The sequence below is a fragment of the Nannospalax galili genome, unplaced genomic scaffold (genome assembly GCF_000622305.1).
Source record: "Nannospalax galili isolate Female #2095 unplaced genomic scaffold, S.galili_v1.0 scaffold309, whole genome shotgun sequence".
NCBI lineage: Eukaryota > Metazoa > Chordata > Mammalia > Rodentia > Spalacidae > Nannospalax > Nannospalax galili.
Genome location: NW_008359589.1, coordinates 2,008,071 through 2,021,924, shown reverse-complemented (window position 1 = coordinate 2,021,924; position 13,854 = coordinate 2,008,071). Strand labels below are relative to the sequence as shown.

Genomic DNA, 13,854 nt, shown 5'->3' with positions numbered 1-13,854 from the left:
GGCTCCAACAATGCTTCCTTCACAGGAGCCGTATTAAACCCAATGTCCTCTCTAACTCCATCTACCTCAATAGCAGGGTTCAGCCAGAGGAAAGCATCAAAGAACAGTAGGCCTACATTAAATGCTTGCAAACACTCAGCATGTTACATTCAGAGACTAACTGATTAATCTCGTTATGAAGCAGTGAGGAACTCTGCTTAAGCCAGGCCTGTTGGTACATGCCTTTAATCCCAGCTCTCAGGAGGCAGAGGCAGGCGGATCTCCTGTGAGAAAGCGGTCATCCTGGTCTACATTGAGAGTTCAGGCCAGCTGGGGCTACAGGGAGATCTTTTCTCAAAACACCAAAAATAAAAAGAACACACACACAAAAAAACTCTATTTAAGATCCAAATTCAGAACAGGAACCACTTTCTTGGCCTCTGGTAATAACAATGCCTAGGTTTTTGTTGGTTTTGTTTTCAAGGTGCTAGGAATCAAACCTAGGGCCCTGCATATGTTAATCAGTATACCACTGAGCTATATCCCCAGCCCCAACAATGCCTAGGTTTGAGAAAACATTTAGGCTCAATACAAGAACTAAGTAGCTAATGAAGTGGAATTTTGTGGCTCATGAACTATCATGTAAACTCAACACTTTTAAGAGTTAAGGGAGGGGGCTGGAAAGGGTAAAGAGAGCTTACTGCTCTTGCAGAGGACCAGGGTTCATTTCTCAGCACCAACATGGCAGCTAATAATCATCTGTAACTCCAGTTCCAGGGGATTCAATGACCTCTTCTGTCCTCTGTGAGTACCAGGCATGCACATGGTGTACAAACATACATACTTGCAGGCAAACACTCATACACATAATATAAAAATAAATAAATCTGAAAATTAAAGTGAACATTGGTAATCTATTTGAGAATATGTATATACCAGAATTCTCTCAGACAGGCAAACAAGAACAAGGCCACCCTAGTTACCATAGATGCTGAGACTCTGTTCTCTGTTGGTAGGTCTAAAATATAAATAAGCCAAATAAGGACTAAAAAATGATTCTTCTAAGGAACTCTTACCTGCTTGATTTGCTCCCACAGCATCCTCGTAACTGAAGACCCTGAGTGAAATGTGACTTCAACATGATAGGCAGCATTTAAGATCTGAAAGAAAACACATTAAGGAATATGTACAGATAGCTCTTTTTAAATTGTCCTGTTATTTACTGCAAGAACCAGAGTCTAGCCAGACACGGCACATGCTTGTAATCTCAGCACTTGGGAGGTGGAGGAAGGAGGATCAGGAGTTCAAGGAGAGCCTCAACTAACACAGCAAGTTCAAGGCCAGGCCAACCTCAACTATACAACACCCCTTTCCTACCTGCCCACTCAAACAAAAGAACCATAGTCCAGTCTCAAAGTTTCTGAGTTTATCCCTCTATATATATGGAGTCAACTTAAGTCGACCACCTATTTTGTGACTAGTTAGACCTTTTTACCTCCTATTTAGTTTTATTCATTATCATTTTATAGTTCACCAGTACCTCCTACAGGGAGTGTTCATGTGAGAAGAAAACAAAATGAAATTCAAATTAGACTGGTTAAAAGAGAAATTCTTGGCTAATATAAGGAAAGGGTTGTACATGAACCATTCCATATGCTATCTGTGATTCCATGTCTTAGCAACCATTCTTTGCATACCTGTTTGAGATAATTACTGGTAATATGAACTGAGATATCCTGTGATTTTTCAAGGCTCTGTAGACACCGTTCCAGGGTCCCAACGAAGCTCTCACGTAGGTAATCCACTGAGCTAATCAGCTTATTAGCCACTGCCTGATTAAGCTGGGAGATGATGAGCTCCTGGATCTGTCGGATGCAGCATTTGATCTCTCTGGTGCCTACTGGTTCTCCATTCTCAGGGACAATGACATCTATAGAGATAAAGACTACACTAGTTAGCTGTGAAGGAAAGGGGGAAACACACTAAACAAGGCCATCTCCCAAGTCATCACCAATGAACTACCATGACAATAGCTACAAAGAGACATGGTTGATGAACTCTGATTCTTAGTTTGATGAGGGGCCATGCAATGCTCAACTACTTAAGGCAGATGGGACATAGAAGTTGAGTCTGTTGACTTTGTTAGCTTTTATGTTGCAATTATAGGAGTGGAAGAACACTATTTATTGAATGCAAACTATTTGAAAGGCACAATAATAAGTGTTTTACATAATTTAATTTCTGTTTCTTTGGGTTATTTTTTGGTCTTTTTGAGACAGGGTCTCCTTGTAGCCTCAGCTGGCCTAGAACTTACTATGTAGGCCAGGCTGGCCTTGAACCTACAGAGATCCACCTACCTCTACCTCCCGAATGCTGAGATTAAAGGCATGCACCACCAGGCCCAGCCTAATTTAATTTCATCTTCACAGTAATTTTGCTAGATAAGTATTACTAGTTATAATCCATAAATCAGGAAACAGACTCAAACAGGTCAAAGTAGGCACTGGGGGAAAGGATGGTACAGCTAGGAAGTAATACAGCTAGCATTTAAGGCCAAAGTTCACTGGTTCCAAAGCCTAAGATCTTTATAAAATATCTACTGCCTACCATATTAATCAGACAAGTCCAAGGATCAGGAATTTTACTTGAGCCAATTATTAAATAAAATTTGAAGCTCAACTGCTATACCTATTGTGCCACTACCTCTCAGGATTAAAAAATCTATCTTGAGGCCAACAACGTGGTTCAGTGGGTAAAAGGCACTTACTGCCAAGCCTAATGACTTGAGTTTCATTTCTGAATTCTACATGGTGGAAGGAGAGAGTCAACTCTTTCAAGCTGTCCTCTGACCTCCACACATATTCTGTGGCACATAGCTTCCTCAAATAAATGAACAAATATAATCTTAAAAAAATAAAGAGGACAGGTGTGATGGCACACACCTTTAATTCCAGCACTCTGAAGGCAGAAGCAGGAGGATCTTTGAGTTCCAGGCCAGCCAGGGCTACACAGCGAGACCTTGTGTCAAAAATAAAACAAAAATAAAAATAAAAGACAAACTTTTTTTAAAAATAGAGAGGAAAGAAGTTTAAAAAAAAAAATCTGTTCCCAGGAAGGCACTCTCAAATTTGTCGGAAATTTATATTGATACTTCCTGTGCAAATGGCAGTAATCAAAAATTTAAACCAACCAACTAACAATGAAGATATGGGCTAGAGAGACAGTTCAGTGGTTAAGGGTACTGGCTGCTATTGCAGAGGAACCCCATGGGTTTACTTCACAGCACCCACAGGGTGGCTAATGACCATCTGTAACTCCAGTTCCAGGGAATCTGATGCCCTCTTCTGATCTTCATGGACTCTACACATACATGATGCACTTACATACATGCAGTCAAGACACTCATACACATAAAAAACAAATAAGTTAATAAATAACATGTTTTTAAAGATAAAATCATACATACCCTTTGGCCTAATTATTCTGCTTCTAAAAATTATTTTTCTAGAAATCTATCCCTACAAATCTCAAAGATTATATGTACAATGATGATCAGTTCAGTAGTTTGTAATACCAAAAGAGGAAGGAAAAAAAAAGGAAACAGCCTAAATTTCTACCAAGAGGGGAAAATGAGTTGAGGCACACCCATTAGAAGACAGATATAAACACACATTTGTGAAAAGCTTTCTAAGCTATACATTGGAAAAAGAGAAAAGGAAAATTCAAGAGAACCTAAGGAGAGGAACTGAATGCTTGGGGGACAGTGTCTTCATATCTTTTAATTAAATATCATGTGTGTACATATATCTTTTTTAAGAATGGGGGTAGGGTATATCATATAGCTTAGTGGTAGAATGCTTGTCTAGCTCAATTCCTAGGCTCAATTCCCAGTACCATAAAATAAGCAAACAATTTTTTGACTTGTAACTCCCTATATAACCCAGGCTGACCTTAAACTCATGATCCTCCTGCCTCTTTCTCCTGAGAGCTGGGATTATAGGCATATGCCACCATACCTAGGTTAAACATAAACATTTTCTAAAGTATGTGCATCCTATTACCCACCATGCATGTATGGCCTTTATTTAAAGACAAATAACAACTGAAATCTGGCTCTACCAGATTATATGAAAGCTCTATTTTTTTTTCTTTTTGAGACAGGGTCTCCCTGTAGCCCCAGCTGTCCTGGAACTCACTATGTAGACCAGTTGGCCTTGAACTCACAGAGATCCGCCTGCCTCTGCCTCCCGAGTTCTGGGATTAAAGGTGTGCGCCACCACGCCCGGCTGAAAGCTCTATTTTAAATCCACTTATTATTGCTTCAAGGTATCCAGAAAAGACTCAGAACAAGGTAAGAGTCAGCTATTGAACTGTACCTAATATGTAGTCACTAAGTGCATAGATCCACAAACCTACAATGCAGTCAGTGGAGTCAGACAATTGATCTACTTGCTCCAGTTACTGATCTGTTTAAGCTAAACACTGTATCCGACGTACTAAAGATGGTATTCCTGGCATAGTACAGTCAGATATTATACTATCTATCTAAGCCTGCTGCCCTGACCTGCTGTCATCATGTGTATTGATACATCATGGTCCTTAAATATTCAGAGGACTTCCTAGAACTTCCACTGTAAGTGAGCATTTCTCAGCCACTCCACAGAGGAAATTTACCAAAGATGTATCGTTGTTCATTTTTACAGAGAAAGGGAGGAAAGGGAGACAGGAAATGAAAGAGATTCTATGTTACTTGATGTAAGGTGTAAGATGATGAATAACCCCAAGTTCATATTCTTCAACTTTGGAATTTTAGAAAATAGGAGTCATTATAAGAGAAAAGATGACAGGTTACAGGTGGAATGCTGTGGGTGTACAGGTGAGTGGAATTTGAAGGGTAGATACAATCTGGAAAAATTCATAGAAAAATAAAAGACATTCCAGACTTAAGTTAATATACATGCAAAAGGGTTAAGGGGGTGTATGGAGGATAGCAAACAGCTAAGACCAACCCATTTAAAATTATAGGAAGGTAAAGACTAGAAAATAAGATTGATAAAGTTTCTCTGGGCTTTAGAAGCTCTCTAATACTAGGTGTTTAATACTAGGTGTTATAAGAACAGGGATCCAGTAAAGATGAAGTAGAGAAAGAAAAGAAACAGTCAGGGGGACTGATTAGGTAAAAATAGTACAGTTAGACTACAGAAGGCATAATGGGAGTGGTGGTACATGCTTATAATCCCAGCATCTAAGAGGCTGAGGCAAGAGGATTTTAAGTTCAAAGCCAGCCTGGGCTACACAATGAAAGAAAGAGAAAAAAGCTTTCATCAGCAGATATAAAATAGCAGAGGACTCATGAGCACTTGGCAACTGGGTACACATGAGAATGTAGGAAAGACTAGTAAGGATATGCTGAGGCTCTGAAGCTGAGTGCCAGGAAGAAGTGGCATCAGTAACGTAGAACAGTTTAAGAAGCAGTGAAACACTGAAATATCAAACATGGGCTCTAGAATTAGATTGTCTTAATTCAAATCCTGCCTCTATTACTAATTGTGGGAACTTGGGTAAAATTATTTGTCCCTTTTACGCCTTTTGCTCTGTGATAGTTTGAATAAGAATGTTCCCCATAGGCTCCAAGTATTTTGTCCCCCCTTGGTGGCGCTGTTTTGGGAGGTCTTAGAAAGTGTGTCCATGCTGGAAGAAGCATGTCACTGGAGACAGAATGAGACAGTTAAGGTGTGCTCATACTGGAGGAAGCACATCACTGGGGGTGGGCTTAGAGAGTTCTTAAGCCTTGCTGGATCTCCAGTCACACTCTGCTTCTGTGCCTGCTTGGAGGTATGAGAACTTAGCTTCTGCTCCTACTCTAGTCATCTCTGCCACCATACCTCCCCACTGTAATGGACTCTTGTACCTCTGGAACCGTAAGCTAAATAAATTCTTCCGTTTATAAGTTCCCTTGGTCATGGTGCTTCTATCACAGCAACAGAAAACTAATACATGTGCCTTCATGTAAACAATGGAAATAATCAGAATCCATCTAGGGAAGGTTTTGGAAAACAGCACCATGCTTCATCAATCCTGATGAAGTCTGGAGTGGTCTTTCATAGTCTTGAGCACCAGTATCTGAAAAGCCCTGAGATGATGTGCATGTGTTCCCATGATTGAGAATCTAAAGAGTAACCTGCGAAGCACGTCATTTTAACTACTGTGTGGTAGACTTAATGCTCATGGAGGCTCAGTATAAAAGTCATCAGTATAAAAGTCAACAGCATCCAAACCTCAGACACCAAAACCCTGACCCACGGCTTTGCCCAACTTTGTTAACAGTTGTTTGTGAAAAGTGGGACTGCCAGAAAAGCTAAAATTATGTTGGGAAATTTTCCTAAGCTGGATTTCAAGAACAACCTGAAGACAAAATAAGACTATGAAACAAGGGGGCTGGAGAGATGGCTCAGCAGTTAAGTATACTGACTGTTCTTGCAGAAGACCCAAGTTCGAATCCCAGCACCCACATGGCAGCTAACAACTGTCTGTAATCCAGTTCCAGGGGATCTGATGGCCTCTTCTGTCCTCCGAGGGCATTGCATGACAACGGTACACTTTGTAACATGCAAGCAATACACTCATATACAGAAAATAAAAATAATAAATATATTTTTTAAGAAGTCCATGAGACAAAAGGCAACACCATGAGACAGCCTGAGTCATGCTAAAAACAGCAAAGGTGAAATACAACATTGTCAAATTCTCCAGGAATACAAGGATAGAGACAAAAAAGGAGATTAGAACTATCAGGGAGAATTCAGCAAAAGTTGGGCTAATGGTCTTGGGGTGAATCTTCAAGATCTATGAAACCAAGACAGGCCACCTCATCTGACTTACAGTGGCTGTCTCTTAGTGGACTTTAGGAATCAGCATATTCAGCTTCAAGCCAAAAGAATCAGATGTTTCTGCAGTCCTGGCATCCCACCAACTATCTAGAACCTACCTTTAAACTCCATGTTGGTAGCATCATCCAGAAGTTCCTCTTTCATAGTGTTAAGTGTCTCAACAATCATATCCTTCATTTCTTCCTGTTTTCGGTTAGCAATATTCATCAATGATTCATACAACTCATTTTCCTTTTTTCGGGTATATTCTAGACGTTTAGGAGTGATCTGCAGATCCCGCTGCATGTCAAAGGCCTGGTTAATAAAGATGTCAAGGCAGTGGCAGTGCACCAGGTTCAGAGCCTTGGCTGCATCCACCAGGCGTGTCTGTAGCAGCTGGTGAGAAAATGTGCTCAAGAGTCTCAGCTTCTCACTTTGCTCCACCAACATGCTCTGAGCTTTGCTGTCTTGACCAGGGGCTCCACAGTTCCAATGACTGCTGCTCAGATAGCCCAGGTCCACTAGCCGGTGATATAGTGGTGATCTTTCACTCTCCAATCTCCCAGTGGAAGAGTCGATTATCTCCAGCTTGGGTACTTTGAAAAAGAACATGGGAAAGGAGAAATACTTTCGAATTTCCTGCAGCTCTTGCTCATCCCTTTCAGAGAGTTCATCTTTGTGGAGTGCATATGTTATCACAGGCAAGAAATCATTCACCAAGTCTCCCAGAACATCCACCACAGGCCGGTGGCTATGGCATGGTGCCACTACAATGTCCACTTCCTAGAAGGAGAAGGGGTTCAAATCAGAACTTCAGGGTCAGAACCAATCCTTGCCTCCCTAAAGTCTCACCTACATTGAGACAAAAATCCAGATATATAGTGGAACAACTGGACTTCAGTGCACCCAATCATTGCCCACCTCCTTCCATGGTTCCCAGCAGCCCCTTGTGCAACCAACAAAGGCAAGCACCCATCTAGAGAGCAGAAAAAGTAAGTTGAAAAGATGGCAGTCCCTTCAGTCATTTCAGATGCAAGAATACTTAGTCCCTGCCTTCCTTTGATGCTTGTAAATTCCTATTGAATCCCTGTGAAAAGGAGACAAGTAACAGTTATGGCCAGTGTGGTGGTGCACACATTTAATTCCAGCACTCGGGAAGCAGAGGTAGACAGATTTCTGTGAGTTCAAGGGCAGCCTGGTCTACATAATGAGTTCCAGGACAGCTGGAGCTATAGGGAGACCCTGTCTCAAAAAAAAAAAAAAAAAGAAAAAAGAAAGCAAAGGAGACAAATAATGGAAGAAAAATAGTTATTGTTATAGCAACCATCAGGAAGCACACCTAGATTCCTCCTCCTCTTGCCCTCCTCTCACACCCACATCCCCACTTACTAGCCTAAATTCAGTATCCTTTAAATATGGATGTATATGTCTTTATAGTTTTTCCTGTTACAGAATCCCTGGCATGCTTTACTTCTTTTTATTCATATTCAACATAAAGTTTACTTAATTAAAACTCATCTTGTTCAGACAGACATGGTAGAACATTCCTGTAGTACTGGAATTTGGGAGCTGGAGGTGAGAGGTTCAAGAGTTTTTTGCTAGCCTGGGACACAGTGAATTCTAGGCCAAACTTGACTGGAACCTAGTGAGACCCTGTCTCAAAATAAAAGGAAAATGGAAAGAAAAAGTGAAGAAGGAAGAGGGAAGGGGGAAGAAAGGAGAGAAGGAGAAGGGAAGATGTTTGTGCTTCATTAGCCTATAAACACTTTGAAGGCAGAGACCCTGTTTATCTTAGTCACTATCAGAACTCCAATGCCTAGCACAAGTAAGTCCTCAATATCATAACTAGTTGTTGAACCAACCATCACACTGCAAATTGATAGCCAAGTTTATCAAATATTATTTCTATATTAGTATAAGATTCTGCAGCTATTCCAACACCTCAGCTACGTAAGTTGTCATAGAATATGATCATTTGAGGACTGGAGGAATGGCTCAGTGAGGAGAAGTGTTTGCTGTGCAAGGATGAGGATCTAAAGTCAGATCTCCAGCACCCATGTATAAAGCTAGGCATGGCTGTGTGTGTCTGTAACCACAGCATTGGGAGGTGCAGGAGCAGAGACAAGAGAATTCCAAGAACTCCCTGGCTTAACAAACTTCAGGTTCAATGAGAAACCCTGTCTCAAGGCAATAAGGCCAAGAAAATAGCAAAAGTCCTGCTCTGGCTTCCACATGAGCGTGCACCTGCACACTCACATGCATATACCATGTGTGCACATGTACACACACATACGTGAATATGATCATTTGATATAGCAGATAATAAGGCTCACCAAGGCAATACTTAGCCTTTATATTTTGCAGAAGGAGGGGTGGGACAAGAAAGAGCAAGAAAGAGTGCAAGACAGAGAACGAGAAAAAACTGATTCTACCAACTATGCTCTTTGGCCTTGTCCATCTTCCTTCCACATGCAGATGTGCTGGCTAGAGCAGAGAAGCATGTAGCTGACCAGGAAACCTACAGGTGGACGCCAGCACCCAGAATGATGAAGCAAAAAGAAGGAAGCCTGGCTCCTAATTGCCTATCTGCAGATCCTTTTATGTGAGAGGGAAAAAAAAAATCAAACCATCTTGCTTAAGCATTTGTTTTTGTGATGGTCTGTTACAGGTAACAGAACTCAATCTTAACTGATACTCTAAAGGCTGTGAATTTCCAGAATGATCTTTGGTTTAGAAATAAATCTTCCATGGGTCTTTCTCTTAGGGCATAATATCTGCTTTTGTTTTCTCCTTTCCTGAGGAGTGTCATAGATTTCTATCCAACACACAGTTGCTCCTCACCTCTCTGAAATTGTCTTCATAAAGGTCTGAGTGGGGACACTGACCAGTTATCATCACTAACACAGATGCACAAACTCCTGCTGCTTCCAGAGGTATGAAAATTCAAACCAACCCTCCTTACAGAGTTATCTGACAGAGTTCTAAAAGAATTCATCACCATCTGTTTAAGTCCTTAACAATTACCAGACTAGACTGAACATTTATTTGAAGTCTAAGATAGAACAATTTTATTTCTTACCTTCTTTGAGAAAAACACATGCTTGTGCTTCAATTTTATTTGTCTTTTTTGAGAGAGGAATCTCTCATGTAGCCCAACTGGCTTCAGACTTACTGTATAACCAAGGCTGGACTTGAACTCCTGATCCTTCTCCCTCTACTTCCCAAGTGCTGGGATTAAAGGTTTGTCCTATCATATTTGACTAGAAGCAGCTTTCCTCTTTTTTTTTAAACCATTTTACTTATTAATTTTGTGTGCATGTGTGGGCTTGTACATGCTACAGTGTGCATGTGAAGTCAGAGTACAACTAGTGGAAGTCAGTTCTCTCCTTCCACACATGGGTCCCAAGGATCAGGCTTGACAGTAGGGGCCTTTATCCACTAAGCCATCTTGTCAACCCCGGAAGCAGACCTATCTCTATCTATCTATCTATCTATCTCTCTCTCTATCTATCTATCTATCTATCATCTATACACACACATACATGGGTGCGTATGTGTGCGCACGTGTGTGTGTGTGTGTGTGTGTGTGTGTGTGTGTGTTCCCTCACCCATGCGTTCAATGCCAGTGGAGGCCAGAAAAGGGTGTCAGATCCCTTGGAACTGGAGTCATAGATGGTTGTTAGCTGCCATGTGGGTGCTGGGAACCAAACCTGGGTCCTCTGAAAAAGCAGTCAGTTCTCTTAACCACTGAGCAATCTCTCTCCAGTCCCCCGCCAAGACTGTATTTTTTTTTGCAACAGCACCCCCTCAATCCAAACTGGCCTGGAACTCGCTGTGTAGACCAGGATGGCCTTGAGTGCTAGGGTCAAAAGGCGTGCACCCCGACACCTGGCAGAAGCAGCTATTTTTGATAAAAGATATTAAGAACAAAATCTTTGTATTTTTTCTTCTTTGATATTCTCTAGATAAAAAAAGCCTGGGAAGTGCCAGCCTATCTATCTAGTATGTTATCTATAAACACTCACAATGCTTGTCAATGTACTGTATTTTTGGTTTATTCTTTATCTTTCCCATTCCCAGAAAAGCACAAAGGTCTCACCTTCTTGCCAACAAAGAACTAAACTTTATTTTTGGGTAGGTCACATGATATTCATTTGGCTGGTGACTTTGAACTCCAAGGAAGGTAAGGGCCTTTTAGCATCTCCTCATTTGTAATTTGAGCAAACACTGCATAAATCCATCTACTTCTTGTTGAAGCCCAAGCCGAGAGATGCTGTTTCATCTGTGCTTCAAACTGCAGGGAATGTTCTGGTTGGAAAATGTGTCTGACTCTCATTCTGCTGTCCAAAACAGCCCTTTCCATACCCTATACATGCTGAGTCACTTCAGGGAAGCACTTCCAAAAAGTTGGCAATAAGAAATTCTAAGGTTTAATTGGAATATACAACTGCATAAATACCAACAGCATAATCACATGTAATAAGGAGAAAAAGGCTAAAAAGAATCCCAAGGAAGAGAAAACTACTACATAAATTAAAAAAAAAATTTTATTTGGGGCCAGCTGGGGCTACAGGGAGACCCTTTCTCAAAAAAATAACCAAAAAAATTAATTTAAAAAAATTTTTAAAGGAAAAAGGGAGAGGGTGATGGAAAGGAAGAGAGGAGAGAGTGTTGATTCTTTCCTTCCTCCTTGTTTTGAGGCAAGATCTTTAGGATCTGTTGCTGTGCTGCATACTCCAGGCTAGCTGACCCACAAGCACATTCTCCTGTCTCTGCCTACCACCTGTTATAGGAGTCCTGGGATTACAAATGCTTGCTACCACATCTGGCTTTTTACATGGGTCTCAGGATCAAAATCCGGTTTATAAGGCAAGTGTTTTACCCACTGATTCACTTCTCTGGCCCATATACTAGATAAATTATAAGGATTTTTTTTTAACTAAAAGCTCCTCTAAATTTACCTTTTTTTTTTTTTTGAGACAGAGTCTCATATATCCCAGTCTAGCCTCAAACTTGCAATGTTGTCAAGGATGACCCTGAACTCCTGATCCTCCTGCCTCCACACCTGAATGCAGGCTTGTGCCACCACGCCTTCTTTAATGTAGTGCTAAAGACTGAAGCCAGGGCTTCATTCACGCTAGGCAAGTGAACTCTGCCAACTGAGCTACATTCCAGCCCAATATATACATTTTTTAAAAATATATTATTTAGAAATTTTCACAGGAGGGGCTGGAGAAATGGCTCAGCAGTTAAGAGCACTGGCAACTCATAACCTAATAACTCTAGTTCCAGGGGATCTAACACCCTCTTCTGGCCTCTGGGGGGCATTGCATAGCATGGGTACACTTACATACATGCAGGCAAAATACTCATACACATAAGTTTAAATTTTAAAGCCAGGCATGGTGGTACACAGCTTTAATTCCAGCACTTGGGAGGCAGAGGCAAGTGGATCTCTGTGAGTTTAAGGCCAGCCTGGTCTACTCTTAGTTCCAGGCCAGCTGGGGCTACAGGGAGACCCTTTCTCAAAAAAAAAAATTAATTAAAAAAAATTTTTTTAAAGAAAAAAAAGAAATTTTCCATAGGAAGGAATTCAGGTCTGGTATTGTAAACTTTGTCAAAAGCCCCTGGCTTGGGAAGTCATAGACCCTAGGAGGGAACCTACTACTTCTGTCTTGCTAGCTGGACATACTGTCAAACACTGACCTCAACCTTAGTCAAAGAAGCTTCTCTCTGTAGTGGTCAACAGTTAATGCAAAGACTAGTCACAGTGCTGAGAATAAGTGACTACTAAGTGCTCAGCCCTAAATGAGACATCTATATCAGTACCCAGCCAGCCTACCCCCAACTCAGACAACTCAGAGAACATCAAGGAAGAGGGGCCAGAAAAAATGTAAGAGCTGGAGCATGGGGAGGGGTGCTGTGAGATGCTGTCTTCTGGACATGGCACGGCCATTGCACCCATGAGCTCACTGCAGCTGTGGTCACCTACGTAAGATCAAGCCAACAAGATCAGTCAACATTCCAACACGCAGCACTAATTAGACTCAGTGAGTTACCAAAAAAAGGGGAGAGGTCATGAAACAGAGAAGGAGACATGTTGGAGGTACTTGGTAGGAGAGGGAGGGGGGAGTTAAGGTAGATATGGTCAAGATACATTTGTTTACATGTATGAAATTATCAAAGAACGAATAAAAGATATTTTATCAAATTAAAATTTTTTTCAGAAAAGGTCTATTTGCTTGCTTATTTGATAGGTTTTCTTAAAATTTCTAAAATAAATTTTCAAGTTTCCCTTAAAGGATTACTTTGTATGTTGACAGAACCATCAGTCAAAATTGCTAAGTCCATATGTAAGACTAACATCCTTTTAAGAGACAAATTGACTTTATTTGCTCATAGGTACAAATTCATTAAAACAAAAAGAGATAGATGACTAAGGGTTTTGTTTTTCGGGTTTTTTTTTGTTGTTGTTGTTTTTTTTTCCCAGACAGGGTATGTGCCTCAAATTGCAAGGAATGTATTCTGGTTGGAAAACCTCATCTTGGGACTGGAGAGTTGGCTCAGTGGTTAAGAGCACTGGCTCTTACAGAGGACCTGGGTTTGGTTCCTAGCAGCCACATGAAGGCTAACAACCATCAGTAACTCCAGTTCCAGGGGATCTGACACCCTCTTTTGATCTCTGTGGGCACTGCATGACACAGGTCCACTTACATACATGTAGGCAATACACTCATCCATATAAAATAAAAATAATAAAATATTTAAAGGGTCTGGAGAGATGCCTCAACAGTTAAGAGCACTGACTGTTCTTGCAGAAGACCCATGTTCCAATCCTAGCACCCACATGGTAGCTAACAACCATCTATAACTCCATTTCCAGGGGATTTGATGCCCTCTTCTGTCCTCCATGGGCACTGCATGATATGGATGCACTTACATACATACAGGCATAACATTCATACACATAAAATAAAAATAAATCAAAAAAATTTTTTTAAACTCA

General features: G+C 40.9%; 1 protein-coding gene across 1 annotated transcript in view; it reads right to left on the bottom strand.

The window, feature by feature from the left end:
- The window catches only part of Dstyk (dual serine/threonine and tyrosine protein kinase), a 54,838-nt gene that overhangs the window by 14,071 nt on the left and 26,913 nt on the right, over positions 1-13,854 (bottom strand). The window contains exons 3-5 of the mRNA XM_008823325.3: positions 6,968-7,631; positions 1,677-1,909; positions 1,056-1,139 (exon numbers count right to left, since the gene is read on the bottom strand). Coding sequence (XP_008821547.1) covers positions 1,056-1,139; positions 1,677-1,909; positions 6,968-7,631 — 981 coding nt within the window. The remainder of the gene's footprint in view (positions 1-1,055; positions 1,140-1,676; positions 1,910-6,967; positions 7,632-13,854) is intronic.